The sequence below is a fragment of the Phacochoerus africanus genome, chromosome 2 (assembly GCF_016906955.1).
Source record: "Phacochoerus africanus isolate WHEZ1 chromosome 2, ROS_Pafr_v1, whole genome shotgun sequence".
NCBI lineage: Eukaryota > Metazoa > Chordata > Mammalia > Artiodactyla > Suidae > Phacochoerus > Phacochoerus africanus.
This window is the reverse complement of record NC_062545.1, coordinates 53,791,166-53,809,904: the sequence shown is the minus strand read 5'-3', so window position 1 is coordinate 53,809,904 and position 18,739 is coordinate 53,791,166. Positions and strand designations below refer to the sequence as shown.

The following is an 18,739-nucleotide window of genomic DNA, read 5'->3' as shown; positions in this document are numbered from 1 at the left end:
GCTCCTTGGGTAACTCATCGTCAGCTTTATCTTGGACTGTATACAAACCAGGACTGGTTCTCGAGCTACCTCTGTGCAGGTGGTCAGCATGCTTGGGGCGTGGGGGGGCGGGTATTTCCTTCTCACCACATGCATGTTTTACCTGGGATTTGCTGTCCAGAGGGAAACATTTAGATGAACATTTCCCTGCAGAACAGAAGGCATGTAACAGGTAATGGTGCACCTTAAACCTTGACAGGACTATACCCATAGTGCTGGGGTGCTTTGGAGGGAAGCATAGTCAGGCAGCCATAGCCTGGGAACCTGTAGGAGGGTCTCTTCTTCCAGCTACGGAGGATTCCTTGATACAGAGTCATCCTAGCTCTGAGTTTGTCCTCACCCTCTTCCTGTTTCTGCTTGAGAATCAGGTGAGGAAGCAAAAGATCACAGGGGAGGTCGCTGAGATCTCCCTGATGGAAGGAATTTGCCATAGCTTAGATGTCGAACATTAGTTCATGAGCAAATCACCTTTGTTCTTTGAGTCTTGGTTTTTGCATGGGTTGTACGGGAACCAGAGAATTTTGAGTGAATTAAATGTGCTGATGAATTTTAACGTCCATATTTGTAAGGAGTGCTTCATATCCAGCATCACACCTGAAATAAAACCAAGGTTACTTTGCGGTTGAGCTTAAGACCAGATGTATCTGCCTTGATCCCTCCATTTAAAGCGAGTCAGTGCCTTGTATCACTAAACTGCAGGGAACCAGGTTTTTGTTATCTGTTCCTTCTGGGTTCTTTGCTTGACTTGTTCCAACACTGGCACTTAGGTCATCTAGAACATTTCCAGAATCAGCAGGTGGTGTTTCTCTTTTGAGCAGTTTTGTAAGGCACAGCTGAAATGTCTGTCAAACTATAGGCACTTAAGGCCCATCGGATAAAATATAAGTAATATGATGCTTCTTTTGACTCAAATTGTCTTTAACATGGAAAAATATGTGTATTAACCTGTACATGGGAAAGCACCCAGTGTATTTGTGGACAAAGGTCTGTGTGTTTGTCTATACTCCTAGGTAATGCGCAAGAGAAAAAAAATCCTCTATCCAAATAGAACAGAGGGCATGGAACATGCAGATCAGCTATAATTATCTGAGTTTCAGTCATGGGCATTTTCATTGTGGTCTCCTTATTTATAAAGCCAGTGGTTCCCCTAGTTATATTAAATAACCAAAATATTACTGACCACTTGTCATTATAACTTCGGTAGTTCATTAAAAAGAAAATAATGCTATTTTATAAAAAAGCGAGGCTTATTTAGCATTCCCCAACAATCTCCAGGGGTATGCTAAATTCCTATAGATAATATTGAAAGTACATTATTTCACTTGAATAATTTTCAGATTACTCTTTGCAGTTACCCTTTAACATACAAACATCGGCACGCCGTAGCTATTTTGCACCCTACCCCCATATAGCCCACCTTAAGTCATTTTAGAAATTCTGTAAGAATATAGACAACATTAAAATTGATGTAGCTACATAGAAACATCTGCTTGAGAGAACAAAAACTTAGTAAACGAGAACCAAGTTTTCCTTGACTAGTAAACAGAAACCCAAATCAATTTTTGTTTTCCTCATTCTAAATTCATTCTAGTCTTCTGAAATGGGCCATGCACTTCATTTTTGCTCTGTTGAATGTAAAATGGCTTCTTCCATTTTTTCTTCTGCTCTGGAAGTTGCTAATCATTAGAATCATTAGAATCAAACTTTGTTTCTTCAAACTTTTTTTTGACTCATAGCCAGCCATACATCAGATGTTGGATTTTGTGCACACACATACACACAAAGAAAATACAGTATTCTGCCAAATGATACTTACCCTTACCACAAGCAGCCTACTCTATTTTTCTACTTTATTTTATAAGTTTTTATCTTAAAAAATTCCAATTGCAACACTTTAAATTGATTTTGTGAGTTATAAATGAGTTACTGAAATTCTCTCCTTTTTAGACCTGGAAAGTTGTGTGTCCCCAGGCTGTTGTCCCTTCATTCTTTCCTTATACTCAAGCATGTCTGGTGAGCACCATCATTAGCTCTGCTATACAGGCATTTCCTCCACTGAAAGAAAATTTTAGTTTAATCAACTCCCAAACTGTTGGTTAATAACAGAGAGTAAAGACATCCTTATGTGACAAGGAGACACTCCTGGGGCACCCTGCAGGTAGAGGGCTATTTGTGTTTGGGCTGACCAATGGCTCAGAATTGGGCCTATTAAACTGTGCACATCCTGAAAAACATGAGGCAGGCTGACCACCATGTTTTACCCAGTCTTTTGTTCAAGCATTTCTCCAAACTCCTAACACCTCAAAACCCGATTTCAAGGTGTACAGTTGAGGAAAGACATAGATTTGTTACCTAAACTCATTAGTGAATACCTGACCACGGATTCTGGGCAGCAACGAGAAAATCCTATTAGATCCTGCTATTTCTTTACCCCACTCCATCAACCTTGAAAATAGAAACAAATAAAGAAGAAAACGTTCACCCACAATTTCATCATCCAGAGGTGATCATATCTTTGTAAGGGTCCTTTTTACTGTCTATTTTTATGTAGTTATGGTAAGTTTAAGAACAACTTGGATCCTTTATTCTAATTTAAGATTTAAAAAGGAGCATTGCATTATGTGGTTTAAAAATGTCCTAAAAGCATTAGTAATGGCTGAATAATGCTGTATCCCATTGTGTGGACTTTCATTTACCTAACTGATCAACTCATGTGAGTGGTTTATAGTTTTTCCACTGTTATAAATGGTGCACTGCACATCTTTGGACATGAGATGCTTTTCTGAATTTGGAATATTTCCTTAGGATAAATTCTCAGAAGTGGAATCATTGGACAGAAGGCAGTTGAACCATATCATCAGATTCCCCTAGCTGAGTCTGAGAGCTTTTTCCTCCCGGGGCATCTGGGTTTTGGAAGCCTTGTTGTGATGCAAGCACGGACTCTGGTTGGCTCTGCAGGCAAACCAGAGACTTTGTGAACCACACATAAAGGCAAACCCTGGGGTAACCTTAAAATCCCTCTGCCCTGGAGTGGGCATGCTGTAGTTACAACAGAGGAAAAATGTTCTCTGAAGAAAACCTTGGTGTGCGAATACTTATTTTTAGGAGATGGGTGTGGTGGAATTCAAATAATCATTTCAATCTCATTTTTAGTTTTATTGTTTTGGACTCTGTGTTCCATTTGGCTCATTATAAATAAAATGCCTATGAATTTATTCTTGTGTTTTCAGAAACAGAAATTTGATATTACATTCAGATGCTTGTACACAAGCTTCCACCAAAGTAATGATTTCCTTTTCTTTTTTTTGTATTTTTATGCACAGTTTGCAAATAACTTCCACGCTGTCCCATTCTAATTTTGATATACTTTATTAAGTTGGCACTTTCACATCCTTGGATATTTTTATTTCCAACATGGATTTGTTTTACACATTAAATAGTTAGTCATAGTGTTGAGATTGGGTAGAAATTGCTGACAAATTTGGCTTTTCTCTCCTTGATGTAGATTATTCTTCATTCTATGCACAAATACCAACCACGAGTCCATGTCATCCGTAAAGACTGTGGGGATGATCTTTCTCCCATCAAGCCTGTCCCATCTGGGGAGGGAGTGAAGGCGTTCTCCTTTCCAGAAACTGTTTTCACCACTGTCACCGCCTATCAGAATCAGCAGGTACTGTTCTCAGAATTGGTATCTTAGGAGAATTGGTATCTAGACTTTTTATCTCAGGTGCAGATAGATAGCTAGCCATCCTTGTCACTGTATCTAAGTGTTATGAATTGTCATAGAGCATTTGCCATTTATGACACTCAGTGTGTGCGTGTGTGTGTTTGTGTGTGTGTGCGTGTGTGTGTGAATGTGTGTGTGTAACTTTCCTTAAGTAAAGCTACTCTAGTGGGGATTTCTTTAGACCAGAATGTGTCTCATGACTGGCCGTGTAGGTTTACTTTCTGTTTTGAGATGCGGAGCCCTGATGTCATAATTAAACTTAGAAAACATGTGTACTGACTAGAAACTAGACATGGAGCATATGAAGAGTAAGCTGTATCACTGGGCATGGAATTTGGCAGCTCACTCTATTTTAAAAGTGCAATCCAGCTATTATGGCAAATATTTCAGAAGCATTTATCACATATAGTTATTTTGGTATGTATACAAAGGTCTATCCACTTCTTTCAAAGCATGCCTTTAATTGTGATAGAGAATGATGCATAAGCTTATAGTCAGAGATGAGCAATTGTGGAGAAATCCTTTTATAAAATTAGAAATAATTTGAGAAGTGAAATATGTCTTTTCTAAATGAATAAGCTTATGTACTTCTTCTTCTTTTTTTTTTTTTGTCTTTTTAGGGCCACACCTGTGGCATATGGAAGTTCACAGGCTAAGGGTCGAATTGGAGCTGCACCTGCAGGCCTACACCGCAGCCAAAGCAATATGGGAGCTGAGCCACATCTGCGACCTACACCATAGCTCCTGGCAACACCAGATCCTTAACCCACTGAGTAGGGCTAGGGATCGAACCCTCATCCTCATGGATACTAGTTGGGTTTGTTATCGCTGTGCCACATGGGCACTCCAGGTTATGTACTTCTTTAAGGCTGTGTCAAGCACTTGGAGAAGTGAAATGAGGCAATTTTTTGGTCCATGCAATTCTGGCCAGTTTTCATAAGAAATAGCAATGTAGTTGAGGCTGATGTGGTTGGTATTAGCTTTTTTAAAAAATTTCAATAGTCAGCAGAATTATTCTAGGCTTCTGCTTCTATTTACATTTATATACATCTCAGTTAACAATTTAAGGCTTTATAATCTCTCCATTGTGTTTCCTGTTGTTTTAAAGCTTCTTAGGAGATTGGGACCCTATCCTGTGTGTCCTCCTTTAGGACTGAGTGGCTCATCTCTCTTCCATGTAGTGACACCAGTCCCATGGCTGAGGATGTCCTGGCCTCTCATACTCACGTTGTCATACTTTTCTATAGACTTTTAGAAGGGAACATGAAATTGACCTTTAAAAGGCTGGAGATAATTAGGAAGATTTCTTTAAAATATGTTAGGTGCAGAAAAATGAATTTTTTAAAGGAAAAACATAGTGCATGAGTAGAAAAGAGCAGAGTCATTTAGTACCTTTTCTTTTTGCTTTTTGCTTTTTTTGTTTTAGGGCCGCACCTGCTGAATATGGAAGTTCCCAGTTCCCAGGCTGGCCACAGCCACAGCCACAGTCACGTAGCATCTGAGCCGCATCTGTGACCTACACCACAGCTCACGGCAACACTGGATCCCCATCCCCCTGAGTGAGGCCAGGGATCAAACCACATTCCCCTGGATACTAGTCTGATTTGTTTCCGCTGCACCACAACAGGAACTCCCCATTTGGTACCTTTTAAACAACCCCAGTTCATCTTTTTTCTGTCTCTCTCTTCTCTCTTGAACACACCCAGTAACTATGTTAAGTATGTATTTTTCTCCCAGCCTCTGTGATACAATAAATAAGATACATTCGGCTTTGGTACACACTGGTGACTAATACCAATTACCATGTGTTGACAAATCAATTAAGAGGGTGGAAAAATTAGACGAAATGGAATCGATAGTGATAAAATGCAAACATGTTCATTTTAAAACTGCCCAGCTACCATTCTGAAGAACTCATGGAAAACTGGTAAGTAGTCATGCAAATTTGGTTCCGTGCATGGGCCGTAAAATTTGGGGGTCCCAGCCCAGTTTTATGGCCAAGTAACCTTATGATTATAGGAAGCTTATGCCAGTATAAAAGAAAACATAAAATTGTGATAGCAACTACATATAAGTTGCTATGAGAATTAGATGAAATGATATGCATAAAACTTGTATTACGGCACGCATGGGATATACTCAATAGATATCACATCCATTGTAATAAAAGTAACGATAATAGTAATTGTGATATATGTTTATTTAGACAAGGCACCATTGTGCAAGTCTGTTTTCTTTTAAAAAGCACATTTTTAAGTGGACATTTAAATTATTAAATGTTCTTTAAGCATTATTTGAATAAATAGAGAATTGAGCTACAATGAATTATGAAGAGTTCTTTCAGTGGCAGAGTGGCAGACATGGTAAATTATATTATCTCATTTATAATGTAATTTTATCCAAAACCTAAGACAATGGCATCTGGAGTACACCTATCTCAGGTGTTACATGGCAGGTTGGCAGATGACTGAGAGCAACACAGCACAACATAGGGAGATTGCAGGTGACTTTCCAAAGATGCCTCTCTTTGCCTTAGTGTCATCCAATAGTGTTTATTTGTCCTTAGCCAAAACCGTACACTCAGAAGCATGTTTATTAACTTTGTAGATTCCACCACACCAAAGAACACAGAAAACAAAGCATGATGTGCTTTTTATAAAATAGGCTGTACATTCTTTTGGGGAAGGTGGAGCTCTGGTAAGAAACAGTGTCAATTTCAAGATGACGTAACTAAAAAAATTGTTTTTAATGGAGACAATTAGACCATTTGTAAATTTTTTCCCTCAAATCTTATGGTCTCATTGGGCAAAAATCTAGCTTTGAGTCAACAAATTAGAAGTGTAGTTAAAATCAAGACAGTATTTATTCCTTCTACATGTATAAGATTGAATCTCAATATTCCGGTAGTGGTTACCTCTGGTTAGGCATTCACTGTAGTGCTCTCACCCGGTCACAACTCCACAGATGAAAGAGATGACGAGAATCACATCTCATCACAGATGAAAGAGGAGATGATTCAAGGAGAGACAAAGAAAAATAGGGAGGCAGAAAAGTTAAAGGAGTGTATGTTACCTTTTTTTGAAGAAGAGAGGAATAGGTTAACAATACTAAAGCATCCAAATGGCTGTTCAGTAGAAGTTGGGTATTAGCTGTTCCCCACACCACTACTGCAGGACAAATAGACACACATCCCAGAGTTAAAGGGAAAAAAACTTTAGTTCAAGGAGAGTGTCAAACAAAGGGCAAATTATCAACAGATGATTTGGAATCTCCTTCTCCAGGGATATTAAAAGCAAAACAAAATTAATCTATTACAGAGCTTGACTAGAGGTAGGGGAATGTCTTTTCATATCAGATGAATGTCAAGATAATTTCTGAAATTTTTTTTGTAGCTTTGCTCCTAAGATAATGAAATACCTGAGAAATAGGGGAGAGGAACACAATAGAATCTTCTGACAGTTCATTTTGGAATTACCTATAGTTCTTCCATCATTTCCGTTTCTAATAACCTTCCTCGGCAATTATGGTGTTGCAAAGTGTGATTTTTTTTCTACTTTGCAGATTACTCGCCTGAAGATAGATAGGAACCCCTTTGCCAAAGGCTTCCGAGACTCTGGGCGTAACAGGTGAGTCTTAGTGAAGAACTTTCAGGCTGTGATAAATATATTGGATTTTTTTTTTATTGTGAAATTTTCATTACAAAGTGAACAGTTAAATTTACTTGACATAGTTTTGAAATCACTGCTGAAGAGGATTTAAATGTGTTAATACCATTGGGTCTTGGATGAAACTTATTTTGGATGTAGCATTGTGGCTCATTAAGGTGAACTTTGATGTGTGATGCTGGGTGAAAATGCAAGTTCTCAGGGTGTACAGTGCATGCTGTACATGCCCCGAAGGGGCCGTGTGGAAAACTGTCCTTACAGACCCAGGGGCTTCAATGTCCCAAGTCAAAATCCTCTCTACATCTGCTCTTGGTTTAGACTTTGCTTAGTGATGTCACAACAATCGATTGATCTGTCTTCAAAATATGACAGAATCGCTTGTTCTCCATCAGATTTTCAACTAGAATGTGAAACTTCTCCCCACAGCCAAGACAGCTGATGTTCTTTAGTTTCTAAATTCGTCTGGGATCTACTGACAGCCACACACTTGTTTATTTTTTCAGTGTCACATTTTATGGTGTTGCAAAGTGGGAGAGCTACAGTGATGAATTCCACTCTATTACCTTTATCAAAAAAGCAGATCACCTAGTCTGTGTGCCAGGAGTTTTTGAATTTATCGGTATGATTCTATTCCAGTACAGTTTGGCACAACATTTTCTAAAATAACTGTTGGTGGTAATAGAGAGTAATAATAGACTAATGTTCTCCAGATGCCCTTGCAGGGTAAGGCTTTGACTTAAATGTTTTTAAAAGCATTTTGTCTTTAAAAAGAAGTATCTGAGACATTTTGATCACTTTACTGCAGAAATTATTATACTCCTTGAAAACCTGGTATTGATAGGCTCTTTCCACATGTGGTCAAAATCCCCAATTTTCTTATTTTAGGGACAACTTCACTTAAAATTGTAGAGAGAAACAATCAGGTAGTGGTCTGGACTTTGTTCTTTCAGCTGATTCACTGGGCGGGGTAGGTGTAGACAGAGACCTTTATTTCAGAATAAATCAAGTGCTTGCAGAAAGACTTGATTTCATCTTCAAATGCAGTGGTTCATTTAAATACCATGGGATGGATGTGAGAACTAAAATGTAACATGAATAGAGAAGCTTTTAACTTAGCACAGGTGGGTCAACAAGACAGACTAACTGGGCTTCCTTCTGAAATTCTTTCATTCTGTAGGAAGATTTGCAAGTATTCCTACTATTCGTTGTTTGCTGTGTTGCAATGATCCTGTCATTTTTAGATGTCTCTTTCACTGTGGAGAAGAACTTTGCTTGGTTTTTGTTATGTTCCATTGACTTCCTGGTTAACATCACTTTTCAGAAAAGCTTCTGAAATTTGAATAATTTAGCAGCTGAGATGGTCCTGGTGAGGTGTCTGAGAGGAGCCAGTGGGATGACTTCTTTTCTATCATCACAAATAATTTGATGGAACCTTCTTGTGGTTTTGCTTACAGCAGAAGAATATTTATCCATTTAAGGTTGCATTAGTTTAGGGTTTTTATTTTATTTTATTTTATTTTATTAGCAGAGAATAAATTTCTGAGATGCCAGGAAGGTAGCACTGAGGCTTGAGAATATACAGCCAGGAAGGATGTCCAAGATCTCCTGTAGGAGAAAGACCTCACTGCTGTTGACCCTGGGGGATCACACTGCTTGTACACCGTTGGGTTTTATTTCCTTCCAGTTTTATGGAGATATAATTGAAATAGAGTACTATACAAGTTTAAGGTGTACACATAGTGATTTGATGTACCTACATCATGCAGTTATTACCATAATAAGTATAGTGAATGTCCATCATCTCATACAGATACAAAATGAAAGAAATAGAAAAAAATTTTTTCCTTCTGATGAGCTCTCTTAGGATTTACTCTCTTAGCAACTTTCCTATATAACAATCAGCAGTGTTAATTATATTTATCATATTGTATATTACTATCGGTTCATTTTTTAATTTTGGGATTTACTCTCAACATTTTTAAGAACTAGAGTATAGTTGACTTACAATATTGTGTTAATTTCTGCGGTGCAGCAGCATGACCCAGTTTTACATGTATACATCCATTCTTTTTCTCAAACTATCTTCCATCATGTTCTACCCCAAGTGATTGGATAGAGTCCCTGTGCTGTACGGCAGGACCTATCAGTTCACTTTTGAAGTAATAGCTTTAAAAATATTTTAAAGGTTTATTTTGGGTCATAGTCATAGTGAATGAGCCTGTGCGTAGAAGTGAAATGATAAGACACATATTACAAGTTTTCAGGAAGAATTCTAGATAAGTCAGCACAATGAAAAAGCCTTTTTTTTTTTTTTAATTTGATCAGTGAAAAAAAAAAATCAGAGGCATTGGTGAAAATAAACCACTGATTCTCTTGTCTGGTGTCCTGAGCTCAAAATGCTGGGTTTGATAGGAATTTTTCTTCCCTTTGGCTGTCTCAGAAGTATATAAGCATGGCATCCGTGGTGCTTGCTACTATTTAGTTCCTGACTCTGAGCCTTTTAAAGTAACGGAAATGTCAAAAATAATGAGTTATGTTTTAACACTTTTTAAATGATGTTAAAATTTTTTAAATGATGTTAAAATTTTTGTTTTGCTCCAAATGTTCAAATATCTTAGTGGCAGAAAAAATACCGAGCCTGTACATAGCTTCCTTGCTAGTGGAATGAATAGTTCCATTATTTTTCCCTCATTAAAATGACTTCTGTTTTTCATTGATAAGGTCTTCAGTGCTCATTTTGGGATGCTAACGATCTATGAATCAATATTCCCAGTTTAAAATATAATCTGATTTTAACATTTTCCGTTGATAGAGGCAAAAGACACCTTCATGGAGAAGAGAAAATCTAGTCAGCTTTAAAGATTCTGACTTATGTATTATTTTCCTTAAAAAAAAAAAAAGAAGAAGAAGAGCCCAGGTTATCTGTGAGACTAGGAGGGTGTCCTGGTACTGAGGGCTTGGGGAGGGATGGTATGTTTTCATATGTTAATAGAGAAGAAAGCTCATGAGAAAAAGTTCAAAATATTTCCTGAATACTCCCGGCTTTGTTGTAGTCTTGTTACTGCCTTTTAATACACATTCTGTATTTATTTTTCCCTATACATGAAATAAACAAATTATGCAGGACAAGAAATAAACTTGGACTTGGGATTTTTTAAACTTTATAAAACAATTTGCTTTAATTAAAAATTATACCTTCCTGGCTATTTATGGTTCCACAGCCTATTTTATAGGAATCAGTAGCTTCAGCCCTTAAAAGCTCTCCTGCAGGACATTTGCTACGTGAAGGAGAATTTATGTGCTGAGAATAGTTTCATTCTTCTGTTAGGCCTTAGGGTTGACCCTATAAAATTTTTTACTCAGGAAGGTACAAAAATTTCTTCTCTTTAAATACGTCAGGAAAAACATAACCATTTTACTAAATAAACTTGGCCATTTGATAGCATAAATTAGGGGGGTGATAAAACGTGGAAATTGTTCAAAGGCATCTTGTATAAATTATCGCCTTGGCTACACTCCTGCAGGAGGTGCCTTTTATCTTTTCTTTAACTAGATGGAAAAGTCTCCATTAATGGAGAAAATGAAGGCTTTTTAAAAAAATAGTCCAGATTCAGCTAATAAATATTTTATAACTGTTTCCTGCAAAATATCTGAAATCCCTTCTGGAACTTGCAGTGTGAAACAGCAGCCTCAAGAAAAATATCAGTAGCTCTAAATCAGATCACTTGTAGGTATGTCACCTTCAGAGCATCTCTTTAGCGTTTAGGGTTAGATGTTTGTGAGGATCAATAACTTCTCCCTAAGAATTTGGTCTCTGGGTTTGTATTTGAAGTCTAATAAATACATTGCTAAAGCAAATAATGCACGGATGCTTATCTCCATAGTTAATAAATTTCTAAGTTCTGTAGGTGCTCGTTAATTACCTCTTAGTGAATTCCCCTTGAGACCACCCCCGAACTACTTTGGTATCCTTAATATTTAAAACTACAATTATGAAAACTCATCTGTGGTTTAACAAAGCAGTTTATACAAAACCGCATCCTAACTTCTTTCACTTAAAAAAGCTTGTTTCTAGGAAGTCATAAACAATTGAGTATTAGTATGAGCTAAAAATAGAGTAAATAGCACCTACCATTCATTGAGTTGAATACTAAGTGTGACCTACAGATTATGTGGGGCTTTGGGATTGACCAGGCTGCCGACCTTCTCCCCAATCAATACTTTAATGTACAGAAAATATTACTGAATTGAGTAATCTTGTTTCTGATTTGCAGTCAGCCACAGATACGATAATTGGTTTGAGAAAAAAATCACTTAGTGGCAAATGAATTTAGAGCTAGGAGAGGATTCAGAGCTTTGTATTCCAGTCCTTACTTTTGTGGGGAAATTGCAGTCAAACATTTAGTCAAGGTTACGTAATGAGTTTCAGTGAGTTTTAGTCACAGCCCAGTTCTTCTGACCCTCAGTCCAGTGTCCTTACCACTAAAGAGTCCTCTCTCTGGGGCCCACCAATTCCATTGGAAGAAACCAGACTCTGTCTTTCAGGCTCAGTGTAGCCCAGGTGAGTGAGGCAGTGCAGTCTTGTGCCAGCACCTGTGTGGGCTGAGGACAGCTCTTGCTGTGCTCCCAGAGCAGTGCCACTCCCCACCCCCAACCTCAACCTAAGAAATAGGTCAGGTCCACATGTGGACTCATGTGAGGATGGTTCGTTTATGCATCCTGGGCATGCACTACCACCCAGCCACACACACACACACACACACACACACACACACACAGAGAGAGAGAGAGAGAGAGAGTCTCTTTCTGTGACTAATATGGGGTAGTCATGGCCTCCTGGAGTCATGACAGAAATCAGCAAATTAAGGGAGTCTATACTCTGAACATGCTCAAGAAGCAAATTCAGAGTGAAAAGCCTTGCAACAGAAGGGTGAGTCAGGGAGTTCCTTCTGTGGTGCAGTGGGTTTAGAGTCCAACTCCAGTGGCTCAGGTCGCCATGGAGGTGTCACTTTGCTCCCTGGTCTGAACAGTGGGTTAAACGATCTGGAGTTGCGGCAGCTGGGGTGTAGGTAGCAGCTTTGTCTCAGATTCAGTCCATGGCCTGGGAACTTCCATATGCCATGAGTGAGGCCATTAAAAAAAAAAAAAAGAATAAGGAAAAGTCAGGTGGGAGAAGGTTTTATCCACACATACAGTGTTCAGAGAGCTTTCGCTGTGTTGCACAGGGGGTGGTTTACTCTAGTCTTGGTTCATAAAGGTTTATGACCTGGGGATGCAGGGAATCCAGAGGAAGCAGCACGTAGAGTATCTTTGATATCTGCCTTAAGTACAGATGATCTATACTACCTAAAACTGTATCTAATAATCACAAGAGATGTCCGAGCACTGTTTGATGTTCAGGAAGCAGGCGTTGCCTGCAGTCGGGCTGTGTGGTTCATGAAAAGCACAAATGTTAACCTAGATTAACCAACTGCTTAGGGCTGAGATGGTTGGGAGAAGAAGAATGTGCTAGTTGAGTGAACAGCCTCATTTCCAGAACCCAGAGGACTTAGTTTTCTGCTATAAGGAAGGGATGACTCTGAATCACTTACAGTAGGAGATACATACATTTATATAGGTATTTAGAGTAGTCACCTTTGTTTTGAAATACATATATCTTGCAAGTAGCCCATAATGAAGTTATCCTGTTTCTTTAAGTGTCTATTCATTAAGTGGATATAGGGGCTTTGAAATAATGCTTGATGCTAATACTGGCTCTGTAGACCTTGGCACACCGTGAGATCACCATCCTGCAATCCTTCTGCATGCGGGGCTGAGAAGCTAGGGCTGCCCCTGAGCTGACGCTGGCTGTCCTAGGTGTGGTGGAGATCATCCCCCTGAGAGTTTCCTTTAGATGAGTGCTCTTCTCATCCGGCTGCCCCAGGCACCAAAGGATGGCCAGAAATGCCTCTTTATAGGGGAGTGCTTTCATGGCAGAGCCTTCCTCATGAGAGGGGGAAGTAATGTAACAGGGAGGGAGGGTGGGTCCCAGAACCCAGCAGGCCTTGGACTCACATCAGTCAGGATAGACGCTCTTTACCTCAGCTTCTTAGCCCCAGGGGACAGCTTTTTAGCCTCCAAGGTCTGCAGAGCTTTCTGAGAACCGTTAACAGGTTCTCAACCATCCTGGCTGGTTTTCATCCTTTTGTGCTCCTGGCAACAGGATGGTAGCTCATCTCTGAAGCTTTGTTTCTGCCTGTGTTAAGCCTCTAACCTGCCAATGTGGGGGGCACTGTCAATACCAGTGGTATTTTCGGAGCTGCTTATTACTGGTTACAACTCTGGCTGTTGCTAACTGGGCTTCTTTTGTTCGCCCCCATCCTGACCCTTCCATCTAGAATGGGCTTGGAAGCCCTTGTGGAGTCATATGCGTTTTGGAGACCTTCACTACGGACTCTCACCTTTGAAGATATCCCTGGAATTCCCAAGCAAGGTAAATCACAGCATCTGCCAGGTCATGTATTCAGCCAGGGCCTGCCTAGATGCTCAAGCACAGAAAAATTCACAAGTCCTTACTTGCCTCTAAAATGGTGACCTCATTACCAACTTTCTCCTATTATAGGGTCCCTCTCTTTTCTGTGTGGTGGGCCAGGAAAATGGCTCTTGTGGCCATAGGTTCCATCTTGGATGTTGTAAGCTGTTTATGTATTTCATAACCTTTCCTTTACCCTTAAATCTCTTATTAAAATTAGAGGTAGAGTGGTTGGCCCTGGTACCAGGTGTACCTTACAAGAAATTGCCGACGCTGGTCCCCATCTGCCCTTTCTTGCCAGCTTCTTTCTACTCTTCCTTCAGTAGAATTGCCTCTGAACAGGGTTCTCCTGTTAGATATATGATGAGAACATCAGCCACGGTGAGGCAGACTTCCTTGAGCTCAGCTCTGAGTGTTTCCTACAAGCTCAGGGCTGATATTTCCTCAGGGGGAGCTTCATGGAAAGGATTGATGCTTCCTTGTCTACTCAGTAGGTAGGGCTCACAGCCCACTCCTACACTCAGGTTGTTTATGCCTCATCCTGTCCAGCACCCCGGTGAGAATTTGGCCTGCTGGGTTTTAGATGATTATCACTGAGCAGACTGGGCTTTTAGATTATTTTGAGAAGCTATATAAAACACTGTTGCTAGAGCAATGAAGGTTTTACAACCTGTCCAGCCTGTTGGAATTCTTCTCTCTCCCTAAGTTCCGTCAAGTTGTAAACATCAATCTGCCAGCAAATCTAGAAGGGGGGAGTCAGTCGCCACCACATTATTGATTGGATGCAGGGTTAAACACCCTCTCTGTTGTACAGGGCTGTTTATTTGCTGGACCTCTGCTCTTGTGTGAGCATGTGATTCACCAACCTGTCTTCTGGTTGGAAATGAGATTTTCGAAGTTCTAGACAGTTGCTTTATTGCAGCAGCCCTGTGTGGTATAGTCATTGACACACACAAGCTGTCCGTGGGAAGTTGCAAGTATGTTTTAGGCAGGATGTATCTTTGAGCTGTTTGGCTCTTTTCTTTGAATTCCCTTTTTTTCTTGCAAGAAAATATATTGATCCAGAGCAGACTGCTGAAGAAAAAAGGTGGGTAGAAGTGAGGTGATAGTTATACTTTTGGAACAAGATACAGAGTAAAAATGAGAAAACTTGGAGAGAGAAAGCTAATTGACAGAGAAACTGAAAATTCTATGTGGTAGAGTCCTATCTTCCGAAAAAAAAAAAAAAAAAAAAAGAAAGAAAGAAAGAAAGAGAGAGAGAGAGAAGAGAAAAAAAAAATCCGGGAGATAATTTTCCTTGAAAATATTGAGAGAATCTATGTTTAAAATATTTCAGTCTGAAGTCAATTATATTACAATTCCTTGAGAGTGGAGACCATCTCCTTTTTGTCTTTGTACCTGCCCCTTGTAAGAAGTGGTGTTGCTCATGCTTACAAAATGGAAAGAAAAAGATGCTCTCTCTATTTTAACCTCTTTTGTAGGAAATACCAGTTCTTCCACCTTACTCCAAGGTTCTGGGAATGGTGTTCCGGCCACCCACCCTCATCTTTTGTCCGGCTCCCCTTGCTCATCTCCCGCCTTCCATCTGGGTCCCAACACCAGCCAGCTGTGTAGTCTGGCCCCAGCTGACTATTCCGCCTGCGCCCGCTCGGGTCTCACACTCAACCGGTACAGCACATCTTTGGCGGAGACATACAACAGGCTCACCAACCAGACAGGCGAGACCTTCGCCCCGCCCAGGACTCCCTCCTACGTGGGCGTGAGCAGCAGCGCCTCGGTGAACATGTCCATGGCCGGCACGGATGGGGACACCTTCAGCTGCCCGCAGACCAGCTTGTCCATGCAGATTTCTGGCATGTCTCCCCAGCTCCAGTACATCATGCCTTCACCCTCCAGCAACGCCTTTGCTGCTAACCAGACCCACCAGGGTTCCTACAACACGTTCAGGTTACACAGCCCCTGTGCCTTGTATGGATATAACTTCTCTACATCCCCCAAACTGGCTGCCAGTCCTGAGAAAATTGTTTCTTCCCAAGGAAGTTTCTTGGGGTCCTCGCCGAGTGGGACCATGACGGATCGGCAGATGTTGCCCCCCGTGGAAGGAGTGCACCTGCTTAGCAGTGGGGGTCAACAGAGTTTCTTTGACTCTAGGACCCTAGGAAGCTTAACTCTGTCATCATCTCAAGTGTCTGCACATATGGTCTGATGAAGCCTTTAAGTTAAACTGCATTCAAATCCGACTGATGTATTTTCTTTCTTTCTTTTCTTTTGGAAACTAATATGAAAAGAAACTATCAGTAGCTTATAAAATGTACATATAATAGAAAAAGAAGGCTCCCTGAGTTTTTTAACTTTCTAATGGTGAGATTGTAATTATCTATGGTATATACGTGTACTGTATATGGCATGTGGAGTTTTGCAGCCTGCAAAATCACATCCTCTCTTTGTTATTTCCCCTGGTTCATCCATTTGCACAGAATATTGGCATACATGTAGTATGTTTAACCAAAGTTCTTATGCTTTTAAAAGAAACAAATAGCAAACTTAAAACTTGCAATGATACTAACCAGACTAAGACTTTTAACTTAATTTTTCAGAAAAATGCTCTACCCAGTTTTGTACTTGAGTGTTGAAAACCAGCAATAACCAGCGCACACAGAGTCTTGTGATGTCTGTTATTCTTAGGCACCGTGTGAGAACCTAAAATGTAAAAGCCAGTTGAAATCTTTGCATTAGTTTGGAGGAATTTGTAATCATGAAGATTAACTTTGATATTAGGTGACTTTGGTTCTGTAAAAATTCATAACCCACAATAATTATTTTCTTCAGAAAGATGGAGAGGTTTGTGATTTTTTTTCACTTTCCATTGGACGTATAAGAGGTACTTATTCATCTGCGGAGAATAGATTTCCAGTATTTAGGATTTTTTTGCTCATTTTAATTAGTATCAAGGAGACCATTTAAGCATGCCCTGTAAACGTTTTTAAATTCCAGTTTTCACCAGGGAAGGAATATATGATATGTGTGGAATGGCAAAAAGAAAATAAATCCACCTCAAATTCTTTGATTCCAGCGAGAAATATCTAACTTTTTAAATCAAGAGGAATAATACTGTCAGCTATCCCTTAGGTTTTTACAGTGTGGTTTTTTCATTCAGGATTTTTTCTTTTTCTTTTTTCCCATTTTGCTTTGAGTTTCCTGATCCGTGGTCTCTAAGTAAGGGAAAAGGCATTCATGCTACTTACTTCTGCCTTGTAACTCCTACAAATTGAAACCTCCCGCCTCCTGAACCTTGTGCCTCTGAGTCATTCTCAAAACAGAAAGATTCTAGGCCTTCGTGGTGTTAAATGACACTGTAAGGAATTTCAGGGGGTTATCTCCGGCAATCTGTCTTTTGGGGGTTGCAGTGCAAAGGCCAAAGCCCATTACTATGAAGGCCCTCTTGGAGGACTAAGGAGGAAGATACCAATTATGATAAAGGCGCTGTAAAACTTTTAACCTCAACATCATTTTTAACCTCAAAAGTGGAAAAAAAATGAAACGCAGCATTATTTTGAAAAAATTCCTTCAATGATGTATACACCATTTCAAAACAAGTCATTCCTTTGATAGAGCATCATGAGATGAGTTGGAAAGGCTACGATTGCATGGTGAACAGCATTACTGCATGTCTGTTAAGAAACTAAAATTATGTGCTTGTGCATTGACTCATTGCAATTCATGTGCTGGCCAAATGAAAGCAGTGTGGTTTCCTTTCAGTGCTTAAACAGAATTGCTTTAACCCAGGTTCCCCATTTAACCCATCCCTAGGTTAGATGGGGAAGGAGGTAGCTCCTGATTTGCCTCTTTACTTTAAAACAGTGTGACGGTTACATATTTAGGGGGATTACTGTTTGAACAGTTTGCACAGATGTGACTGTTTATAAATACCAACAAATTTACATGGACTCTGTAACCATTCATCAAATCAGCACTGATCTTTAAATTTAAAATTAGCACAAAGGCACATGTCATCTTTCCAATAGGTAGATCTGTGTAAGATGTTTGTGCATGGTCTTAATAGCTTGACACAGATTTGGGAACAGAACATCTCAGCCTGAGAGCTTGGCATAATTTAAGGAGAATAAGAGTTTTCCATCTTGAGAAAGCATGGAAAGTAATGATCTATACCTAGATGTACTAATAAGACGAGAATTTTCCTTTTTTGTTCTTCGTGATTTGAGATGACTCCACAGTACGAGTAGAATTTTTAAGTAATCTTTTCTTTTTGATTTAGCAATATTTTACAAATGCTATTTCCTTTAGGTTTTACTGTAAATATTAATCATCATGTCACTTCAAAGGCTAGCCTTTTATTATTATATTAAATGACATACATACATTGATAATTATAATTATATATCTGTATTTTATTAAAAATGCTTAAGAAATTATATATTAAAGTGTGTTACTAAACCCTTTTATGGCTTTGGAGGGTAATCATTTGAAGTGTCTATAAATGTTGTTCCAAGAATAAGCACACACATGCATATCCCAAACACAAATTTTGTGGCTTATGATTACAAGGCATGGGCCTGGTATTCATTTTTCATGTGTTAAATATAATTTCTTGGTGCCTTGACCATGTCATTGAAGGTGAAGCCCTGACAAATGTTGAACACATGAAAATTCAAATATGAGAAGAGGAAGGCAGAGTGGTATATTTTGTTTCAGGTCTGGGGTGGGGGGAAGGGCAAGGATATAAGAATGAGCTGCTTGTACCACTGACCAGTGATGACAGATCACTTTTAGACC

General features: G+C 39.4%; 1 protein-coding gene across 2 annotated transcripts in view; it reads left to right on the top strand.

The window, feature by feature from the left end:
* TBX18 (T-box transcription factor 18) overlaps positions 1-18,406 on the top strand; it is a 30,229-nt gene extending 11,823 nt beyond the window's left edge. For both annotated transcript variants that reach the window (XM_047760518.1, XM_047760509.1), the window contains 4 exons: positions 3,545-3,712; positions 7,331-7,395; positions 13,812-13,906; positions 15,427-18,406. In XM_047760518.1, coding sequence (XP_047616474.1) covers positions 3,545-3,712; positions 7,331-7,395; positions 13,812-13,906; positions 15,427-16,151 — 1,053 coding nt within the window. In that variant the 3' untranslated portion in view covers positions 16,152-18,406. The remainder of the gene's footprint in view (positions 1-3,544; positions 3,713-7,330; positions 7,396-13,811; positions 13,907-15,426) is intronic.
* Positions 18,407-18,739: the final 333 nt, after the last annotated feature.